Source organism: Chinchilla lanigera, unplaced genomic scaffold, assembly GCF_000276665.1.
Source record: "Chinchilla lanigera isolate Chin_1 unplaced genomic scaffold, ChiLan1.0 scaffold00041, whole genome shotgun sequence".
NCBI lineage: Eukaryota > Metazoa > Chordata > Mammalia > Rodentia > Chinchillidae > Chinchilla > Chinchilla lanigera.
In genome coordinates, this window is record NW_004955442.1 from 17,738,652 (window position 1) to 17,749,714 (window position 11,063).

General features: G+C 42.8%; 1 protein-coding gene across 4 annotated transcripts in view; it reads right to left on the reverse strand.

The window, feature by feature from the left end:
* Mroh9 (maestro heat-like repeat family member 9) overlaps positions 1 to 11,063 on the reverse strand; it is an 81,529-nt gene that overhangs the window by 48,950 nt on the left and 21,516 nt on the right. For all 4 annotated transcript variants that reach the window (XM_005391717.2, XM_005391718.1, XM_013517641.1 and 1 more), the window contains 2 exons: positions 4,399 to 4,503; positions 712 to 847 (listed from right to left, as the gene is read on the reverse strand). In XM_005391717.2, the coding sequence (XP_005391774.1) occupies positions 712 to 847; positions 4,399 to 4,503 (241 nt within the window). The remainder of the gene's footprint in view (positions 1 to 711; positions 848 to 4,398; positions 4,504 to 11,063) is intronic.

Sequence of the window (11,063 nt, forward strand, 5' to 3'; positions counted from 1 at the left end):
AGGCTGGCCTTGAACTCACAACAATCCTCCTGCCTCAGCCTCCTGAGTGCTGGGATTACAGGCTTGTGCCACCACGCCTGGCTTGAATGTTCTCTGTAAATTTTTTTTTTTTTTTTTGTACTGGGAATCGAACTCAGGACTTTGTGCTTGCCATGCAGGCACTTATACCACTGAGCTATATCCCCGGCCCCTCTGTAAATTCTGGATATAACATATCAGCTTGTAATTGCCAAGTATTTTCTTCTAGTTCATGCTTTACCTACTAACAGTGTCTCCCATGGAGTAGAAATGACTGATTACTTTTTCATTTATGTATCATGCTTAAAAAGTTCAAGAAATAACACTTTAGAACATGAACCTATAGCCAGGCATGGTGGCACACACTTGTAGCCTCAGCACCTGGCTGAGGTGGGAAGATCACTGTGAGTTTGAGGCCAGCCTGCGCTACACTATGAATTCAAGGCCAGCATGAGCTACATAGTGAGACTGTGTCTCAAAAAACCAAAAGCCAAACCAAACAACACACACACACACACACACACACACACACACCCACCCCAAAACAAACAAACAAAACCCAGAATGCAAAGCTATATATCCTAGGGCAGGATTTAGAAATTCATAGACATAGAGTTTTCCAGGGACTCACAAATAGAATAATTACAGACAGATTCTTAGTGCCCTTTAGAAAAGATGGTGACCTGTTCTTACCCATCTGACGTTTTGCAATGCTGAGGAGGTAATATACTGCCAGGGAAGCTTGTTGTACGATGGTGAGATCCGCGTGGGAATATAAAAGAGACAGCTCTGCTGCCAGGACACCTAAACATGGAGCATCAATACTTGTCTACAAAAAAAAAAAAAAAAAAAAAAAAAATTAAAACTGTCTATGGAAACAAAGGAGAAAATTCACTTGTTACGCACAGTCCACACTAAATGTCTGCATCTGAGCCCTTAATTATCTGAACAGAATTGCAGGAGAAACCTCATAGTTTTAAAGTCAGTATTCAAATCCTAGTTCTGTTACTGAATCTCCATTTTCTCATCTGTGAAATGAAGGCAAATAAATGGTACCTTGTAACAGTCATTGCAGAGGCACAGGGGGAACATCCATGACAGAGAGCTCCTACCTAAGTGCTGAAAACAATAGTAATCAACTAATATTAGTTTCTAGTACATAAAGCAGGTAGTAGCAATTTGTAGGCACAAATGCCTAGGATAGGGAGGAGTCGGATGGTGTGTGGGTTTCCAAAAATTTTTTTTGAGGTAGTATCTCCATATGTGCTCAGCCTGGCCTTCAACTTACTAGGTAGTCCAGGCTGGCCTTGAACTCAGTGGCAATCCTCCTGCCTCAGCCTCTCGAGTGCTGAGATTACAGGCATGCACTACCACACCTGGCTCAAAAATCTTTAATGTTGGGCTGGGGAGACGGCTCAGTGACACAGCGCCTGCCTGGCAAGTGCAAGGTCCTGAGCTCAGCTTCTGGTACCAAAAAAACTCCCAAAACTTTAATGTCCTCTTTTCACATATGAAACACTTTAGGTGACTCTGTAAGTGACAGGAAAAATGTGATTTATTTTTCCTCCTGGAATTGGTCTCACTCTTCTCAAAGAAATTTATTTTTTAAAAACTCAAACCATTTGCTTCTGATGTAAAAACTATTATCACAACATTTATGTATTTTCTCTGACCACTTCTTTGACACATAGGCTGCTCAAATATTTAAGACCTTTATCTGGACAGACATGTCTGGTCAAGTCAAATTCAATTAGAGAAGGAAATACAAATATAAAGGAAGAGGGGAGCAACAGAAGAGAGATGGGAAGAAGAGAGGCATGATCAAGGAGAGATTCACATTTATGAAGGTATGGAGATCTGTCCACACAGTTTTAGCGAACTGGGGGCATGGCCTGCAAGGTGCTCTTACCCTAAGGTGAGAGGTTACTTTTCCTGGATGGGTACTTTGGTGATTGAGAGCGTTTTAGCAATATGAAGGGAAAATGTAAAAGGCTGATCTACATCCTTTTTCTAGTTGCACTGCTAAGGTCTGAAGCTAGGGCTTCACACACGCTAGGCAAATACTTGACCACTGAATTACACTCCTAGCTCTCTGATCTAGAGTTATCGCCTCATATGTTTGGCATCTGTTTGTACAAGAAGTAGAAAATGGACATTGTCTTAGTCACTTTTTTATTTCTGAGACACAATATCCAACACCCAAAGTTAGGGATGAAAAGTTTATTTTAGCTCACAGTTTGTAGAGGTTTCAGTCCACAGTCAGCTGGCTCTGAGGCAAGCTGGCATGGTAGAGGAGAAACAGTCCATGGTACAGCAGGCAGGAGGCAGCAAGCCACGGAGCAAGCCTCCCTTTCCCTTTCATTGCATCCAGGCAACAAGCCTTTTGGTTGGTGCCAACCATACCCAAGGAGGGTCTTCCTATTATCCACACCCAGAACTATGCTAAATCAATCGGCAGACTAATTTGATACCAGACACCTAGATCCAGCCAGCTCTGAGTACATGAGTCTTTAGGGGGACATGTAGATGCAAGGTATAACAATATGTGAAGGTGGCATCACAAATGCTTATTTCTGATCCCTTTTATACATAACTACTTCTGAAGTAACTCAAGTAACCATATATGTAATTAGTAGAGCATGTTTTAAAATTCCTTGAAGGATGAGTTGGGAAGCAGAAGCTAAATTCCAAATATACATATAATGTGAGGTTTCTGAGAAAGTAGAATGATGTCATTCAAAGTTCAGAGAACTTTAGTACACACCAAGTTGTTTCCCATGTGGAAGTCAACAGTTAGAGGGCCTGATAGTATTCCAACATTTGCAAAGTTGTCAGAAAGTATTTCAATAGTCACAAGAATATGAACTGGAAGGCAATTAGCTTTAGTAAATTAAACTCATACTTTTTGACCTGCCCATTATATTTCTAAGCATTTCTGGGTACACACTCACATTCACAAAGATGGTCATTTGTATTGTCTGAAGTAGAAAAAAATTAAATTTCAACTTAATATTCATCAACTGAAATGTACCTAAGTAGATCATAATACATAATGAGGGCCGGGGATATAGCTCAGTGGCACAGTGCCTGCTTGGCAAGTGCAAGGTCCTGACTTCAATTCCTGATACCAAAAAAAAATTTCATAATACATAATGACTATAGGATATACACTGTGTTTGAAAGAATGAAACAAACCTACAGACATTACCATGAAATTATCAGTGGACTTACTGTTTAGTGAAAAAAATTCCGTGCAGAGCCATATATGAATATGATGTTGTAGCAGAAAATGCCTCCCCCTGCTAGCCAGTATGCTTCAGCTTCCTAGCTGCCCAGGTAATAGTTGCTGTCCAGTTCTGGTTGTTTCTGGTCTCTTAGAAATGGCTGGCCACGGTGATGCATGGCTGGTCTGTATTATGCACACTGTATAAACCAGTCCCCAATTGACAAGCCATTCTGCCTCTGTATCTCCTGCTTGCTTATCCCATACAAGCCCTAGACCACCAGAGATCAGGGCCTGCTATTCTGGGAATGCCTCCAATCAGTGTCCATCCACATAAATAAATCTGCCTCTAAATCTTGGATGTTGTTTCGGTGTTTCTGTTTGCAATGTGACTTTTATAAAGAAACACAAGACAATAAAGCTGTCTATGTCACTGTGTGTGTGTGTGTGTGTGTGTGTACATGTGGGTGTGTACATGGAAAGGGGGTTGGCTGGGCACATCACACTGACAGGGCTAGAGATTGGGTGGTGTGGAATGAATAGTAAAGATAGACTTATGCTCTAGTGTTTTATAGTGAAAGTTCTTGACAACTGCTTGCATAAATTTAAAACAAATAACAATTTAAAAATATCTCAGGAAAAAAGGAAAACATAAGAAGGAAGATTATTATTATTATTTTTGTTTTTGTCTTTTTGAGACAGGGTCTTGCTCTGCAGTTCAGGCTGGCCTTGAGCTCACTTTGTAGCCCAGGCTGGTCTCAAACTCGCAACTATCCTCCTGCCTCAGCCTTCCGAGTGCTGGGATTACAGGCATGTGCCACCGCATCCGGCTAAGAAGGAAGATTAAAATAGAAAGAATTATAAGGTTACAAATCACCCTGATTATGGTCCACAGAGGGCAGTAAAGACAGCCGCTGAAAACCTGACCTTAAAACACTCATATTGTTTCTGTGAAGTATGGTGCATCTTAACCAATTGTGTGAGAAATCCTGCACTAATTGACTCAAACTTGGGTAGGATATTGATTCCTTTCCAGATACCCTAACTTCCAATGCAGTAATAACAAGCAGGCATCTAGCGCTCTTAAGGCCTAAGACATGGAAACCAGCCTTCTAGGAATTCAGACTCAGGCAGCATTACTGAGTTCTGTGACTTACATGTTCCCTGACTTTCCTGGATGCAAATCTTAACACCTTGCTGATGATCACCAGTGGTTTCTCTTGCAGGTACAAATTGTCTTCTCTCATCCACACCATCATTTCCTGTTGGAAAAGGCAGACTCATATTAGAGCCATGATATTCCATTTCCTCAGGCCCCCTCCTTCTACCCTCCAACTTCCACTCAGAGCCTCCCTCTGGTCTCCTCATTAATCCACGCTTAACCCAATCTTATCTCCAAAATACAGACAAGCAGCGAGTGTACTATCACACCTTCAAAAGTAACCACATATGGGTTCTATTATATTTAGTTCTATTCAGGTTATTCATGTCCGGTAGAGTCACTTTGTCAGGCATCATGAAAAGTTTAGTATGAGGCTATGATATGACAATCAGCTGCTTCACCCCCTTTTTCTTTCAGTATACAGTCTGTTTTTTTTACAACCATAGAGCTGGGTGTGGTGGCGCATACCTGTAATCCTAGCACTGGGGAGGCTGAGGCCGTGAGTTTGAGGCCAGCATGGGCTGCATTAGTGAGTTCAAGGCCAGCCTGCACTACATAGCAAGATCGTCTCAAACAAAACAAAACAAAACAAAACAAAACAAAACAAAACAGAACAAAAAATTGTAGAATCTGCTTTGCAGCATTAAAAGAGAATTGAAATGTTATTTGATCCTTAAATGTCATCCTATCCCAAAATTCCTCTGCGAATTCACGCCCTCCCCCTTGAGAAATATTCTGAATCTTGGGTAGAGAGTATGTTACTGGGGGCAGCTTACTTAGAAACTTCCTTCTAATTTTGATTCAAATCTTTCTGCTCATTATATTTGTTCTTAACACTGCAAGCAGGGACATATGCACCACGAAGGGGAGGGAATACAGCTACACATGGCCCATCTGCCAACCACCCTTGGCAGACTCCTTCCGGCGGATCGTGGAGTCCATTGTATCTGTGCCAACAGCTGCTTAAATCTCATCCCCTTCGCCCGCTCCCATTTGGCATACTGTTTTGAACTACAGTTTCCAAGGAGGAAGCATGTCTAAACCTCAGAAAGGTCCAATCCTGTCTTCTCAGGGAGTGAGATTTCAGCTCTCTGTGAGAATCAAGCTTCCCGGGGGTTGGCAGGTATGAAAACAAAGTGGTGAAGTCACAGGTTCCCAAGTTATGCAGCTTCCCCTGCATAATATTAGCTTTGCACATATTATTGTTTCTCTCTCTATTTTCCTAACTCCAAAATGGGAGAGATATTAGCAACTTTCTCATAGGAGCATTTTAGGGACTAAATGAGATAACCTGTACTTTCATGTTAGTGCCTGATTAAGAAATGCTCAATAAATGGGCTCTATTTTGATAGCAGCAGGGGGTGGTTAATAGAGAATGCAGGGGAACAGAGAGAGGGGGGGGAGAAAAAGAATCACTTTAAAGAGTTATGAGGATAACATTCTTTAAATGCACAAAGAACATTTGGCTCCATTTGGCCACATTCCACGTTTTTGTTGCCCTTCAAATTCTTTCCTGTTTTCAAGGGTACCTGTCCATCTTCTTCACTTGGGTGTGTTTGTGTTTGACTTGCACAGCCCATGGGTTCTCTGGTCGGATAAATCAGTCTGTTTCCTTAGTGTTTCCAGACAGCAGAGGCCTGGTGCCATCATGTTACAAGTGCAAAATGAAGAACATAACGCATCACTGCTATAATCTGTCTTTGGCTGGGACATTAGAAATGCAATGAGTTCTTGGTTGTGAAAAGAAGGGTTTTGGTTAGTTTTGTCTTCATTTGATACTAGTGTCACACACTGGGGTGGTGATGGGGCCCCTAAGGCCCCAGGCAGCCCCACCCTATTGTTTTACTGGGCTGAGACCACCCAGCGACTCCCACAGGTTGAAACTCATGCCTGTAGCTCTCCCTGCCTGGAGTTTCTCATCGATGGCTGTACAGTTCTTGGGGCTGCCCTACTTCCATGGCCACACCCCACACTCCCTAATAGGAGCCCTCTGCAGTACCTCTGCCCCTGTGACAAGTCTCTGCCTGCACCTCCAGGCTGCCTGTGACATCTTTTGAATTAATATAGGCAGAGGCAGCCACGGCTCCACAGCTCTTGTGTTCTGTGTGCCTGCAGAATTTGATCCTGACAAGTTATGTGGCTTGCATCTTCCAGAATGGTGGGTTGAGTCACATGTAGCCTCCCTGAGTCTTGGCCTGGGTAGTAAAATAGCTGTGCTGGAATTCAGGGAGCAGAGTTCTCAGCTGGTACAGGGAAGGACATGCTGAGGTCCAGTGGGCATCTCTCTGGAAACCTGGTCCTTGAGGGCCTAGCTTGTTTCCAAAATGACCTTGAAGGTCATTTTCCTACCATCCTCATGAATAGAACCTGGCTTTCTTCTATTCATATTAACCTGTTTAGCCAACAGATGCTTAGCCATATCTTTCTTCACTCTCAAGTGTGTTAATTTTCCACATGGCCAAGCTGAAAGTTTTCCAAGTATTTCCGCTCTGCTTCTCTTTTCTTCATAAATTTCACCTTTAAATAATTTCTCTCTTCTCTCATTTTACTATGAACAGTCAGAAGAAACTGTGCAGATCCTTGAACATTTCACTGCTTAGAGATTTCATCTGCCAGATGTCCTAGCACATCGCTCTGAAATTCTGCCTTTCAGAAGATGTTAGAACAAATTTCTTTCTTTCTTCTTTTTTTTTTTTTTTTGTCTTTTTGAGACAGCGTCTTGCTATGCAGGTCAGGCTGGTCTTAAGCTCACTTTGTAGCCCAGGCTGACAACAATCTTCGAACTCACAACAATCTTCCTGCCTCAGCCTCCCGAGTGCTGGGATTACAGACATGTGCCACCACTCCTGGCCTAGAACACAAATTTCTTCTATATTTTTATAACTATGTAACAAAGATGGTCTTTTTTCCAGCTTGTGCTATCTGCTTCCTTATTTCATTCTGAGATTCCATCAGAATATCCTTTACTTTCCATATTTCTATCACCATCCTGATCATGACCACTTAAGTAATCCCTAAGAAGATTTTGGGTGGGTAAATTTATTGTCAATTTGGCTGGCTTAGGGTAGCTACCTCTGGGACTAGTAGAGTACACTTGTGGGCATGTCTGAATGGGTCATGGAGGGGTGACCTTGGATAATAATATCTGGTCGTTGGTCCCTTTGTCTCTGGTACTGTTCCCCTGCTCTGCTTCCCAGCTGTCATGAACTGAACAGCTTTATTCTTCCCTGCCATTCCTCCACGATGTTCCTGTCTTGGAGCCAGTCAACCATAGACTCAACTCTCTGAAACTGTGAACCAAATAAAACATCTCTCTCTTTTAAATTGGGGGTGTTGGATATTTAGTTCCAGCAACAGGAAAGCTAATAGAGAAAATTGGTATCTCAGAAGCAGGGTTATTGCTGTGACTCTACCTGACCAGGTGGTTTAGATTTTGGAACTGGATTGTGGATTTGGGACTATTTGAAAGTTTGTAGAAGTGGGCTAGAGGAGTTCTAGAATGGGTAAGCAGAGCTTAGTGGTTGATTTCAGTCAGAGCTCAGTGAACCAGAATGGTAATAGGAATGAGAACAGTAGAGGCTAAGCTCATGAGTTTCCAGTTGGGAATGAGGACTCTATTGAGAAGAGGTTATGTATGTTATACTCTAGCCAAAAAAAAAAAATTGATTACATGTTGCTTATGTCCTAAGACTTAGAATCTCAAGATATGGGCAAAGTGAGCCTGGATTTAAGGGTGATGAATTCATCTGACAGAGGAAATTTCAAGGGAGTCCAACATTCAGGCTGTGGCATGGGTGATAGTAGCTGCTTTTGGCCAGATGTGTGTTATGTGTGCAAATGTGTGTATGTGTGCACATGCATACACATGTGTGTGTGTTATCTCAAGACCTTTGTATTGAGCTACATTCTCAGGTCTTTTCTTCTTTTTATTTTAAAACTGGGTCTTGCTAAGTTGCTAAGCTGCCCAGGCTGGGCTTGAATTTTCAGTCTTGCCTCAGACTTCCAGAATACTGGGATTACAGATGTGCACATCTCTATCACATCCAGGCTGGCCAGATTTACAATGGGAATTAGGAGCAAAGAGCCGAGCAGAAATGTTTGGAAAACCTAAATCTTGGTCTCAGAAGACCTTGTATAAAACTGGGGCCAAAGGAAGTTGGGTGTTGAAGAGACAAATGCTACTAAAAGGAAACCAAGTACTTTGATCAGAGAGAAAAATAAAGATACTTCGAGGGGATTTAAGGAATCAGCAAGACTCCATCCATCACAGGCTCTAGGGTACAAAAGTATAAACCTTTTACTTTAGAAGAGAGCCCCTGGGCCCCCTGTTCAAGAAGGGCCATCTAGAGAATTGGTTCCCTGGGATTCATTTCATTATGTTCAGAAGCTATGTACTCAGAAGCCACTGCAGCCACAGTCCAAGGTGGCTTGGCTACTGCTCAGGCTGGTGGTAGACCTTGGCATCATTATGCTGAATTTATAGGCATGCAAAGTGCAAGAGTTGTGGGGTAAGGGAGGCTTCCACCAAGAATTCAGAGGAAGACCTGGGAGGCCAGCCAAGGAGACCCTACATAAAGCTGTGGGAATGAAGCCAAAAAAGTGCAGTAGAGATCCCTGGTTGTTGGAGATGCCAGGAACATGGAATGTCTGTCAAGGAAAACTGCATGCTACAAGTGGAACAGCTCAAGAGAGAGGCTGTACGGCCTGCAACTTTTAAGGCCATAGCGGTGGAGCTGCCCAGATCCCTGAAACTCACATCTCACCAGCATCTGCACATGGACTGCTGAGCAGTACTGGAACTGTTGAGACTTTGGGGAGAGGATTACTGCATGGTTCCTACCATGCAGGTTCCACCTGCATGGTTTCTTTCTTTCTTTCTTTCTTTCTTTCTTTCTTTCTTTCTTTCTTTCTTTCTTTCTTTCTTTCTTTCTTTTTTGAGACAAGGTTTCACTATGCAGTTCAGGCTGGCCTTGAACTCACTTTGCAGGGCAGCCGGACTCAAACTTGCAGTGATCCTCCTGCCTCAGCCTCCTGAGTTCTGGGATCACAGGCATATAATTGGGATTACCTCCTGAGTGCTGGGATTACCACCATACACCGCTGATTATTGCATTGTTGAATGCAAGATAATTATGTCATGATAGGCAGAATTATTAACTTGTTATTGTATGTATTTAGAGATTAAGTATGGTTTAAGGAAATATGTTTAGGTGTCAAGCTGACAAGGGGTGGGGTGTGACATTTAACCTTAACTGTCTGCCTGATTGTCTTAGGAGCCACCTAGGACACTGGTGGAACTCTGTCTGGGCGGGTCGTGGGAGTGACCCTGGGTACTATATCTGGTTCCCGGATGTCTTCCTCTGCTCTGTGTCCTGGCTGCCATGCACTGAGCAGCTTTGCTCTGGGACGCCCTCTGTCCTGATGTTTCTGCCTTGGAGCCAGCTGACCAAGGGCTAAACCCCTTCCTTCAAGCTGTGATATGTAGTATGTGGTCTCAGCAACAGGCAAGCTGACCAGTACAATAGCCCATAGTGTTCTGTTCACAGCAGTATAAGCTTTTTCTAGCCTGTGCCTTCAAATTCTGTCAGCCTCATTCATTATTCCGTGCCAAAGCCACTTTCACGTTTTCAGGTATTTTTTTATAGGAATGATCACATTTCTTGGTACTGATTTTCTGTCTTTGTTCATTTGTATTGTCATGACAAAATATCTGAGCCTGGGTAATTTATACAGAGCAGAGATCTATTTCTTAGAGTGCTGGAGTCTGGCGAATCCAAGGTCAAAGAACCCGCATCTGGTAAGGGTCTTCTTGCTACATCCTTCCATGGTAGAAGGCAAAGGTGAGGACAGCAAAGAAGAGAAAGCACAGCAACAGGGCAAATTCACCCTTTAATTAGGAACCCACTTCCATGGTAGCAACATTAATCTGTTTGTGAGGGCAGGGCCCTTATCAACTTTTTATTTTGGACTGGGAATTGAACTCAGGACCTTGTGCTTGCCAGGCAGTCCCTATGCCACTGAGCTATATCCCCAGCCTCCTAGTCCACTCTTAAAGGTTTCATCTCTCAACACTGTTGCTTTAGAGGTTTTTTTTTTTTAATTTTTGGTTTAGAGATTAAGACTCCACCATATGAACTTTGGGAAACACATTCAAAGCACAGCAAGGGGTATTCATGCAAACAGGCTGTCCAGATGATACCCTGCTCTGAAGGTGATGGGGAAGAATCATGCATATAGACACTGTCACTGTTGTGGAACTGGTACCAAACCAAATGGAGCTGGAAGGCAACCAGCTTTATTATGCCAGTGGGCTGATGGGGAATTGCTCCCAAAGTATCAGCCTAGAGCCCGCTTTGGGCTTAGTTTATATAGGTTTGGAAGCAGGAGATACAAAAGCTTAAAAGTGTGGTGAGTTTTACTGGGTAGCATCAGTTATTCTTCATTACGTCCTTGAAACAAGTTAGCAGACAGGGTATGTTTGGGGGCAAGAAAGTACAGGCTGTGCAGCTGGGTGCAGTCAAACTGAGCTGGGTCAGATTATTTCTGGTTTAGTCAGTCAAGGCTGAGTGAGTCTAACAGAGGCGCTACATGGTGGACTGCATGATTTTTCTTTCTTTCTTTTTTTGTCTTTTTTGTCTTTTTTTTTTTTTTTTTTTTTTG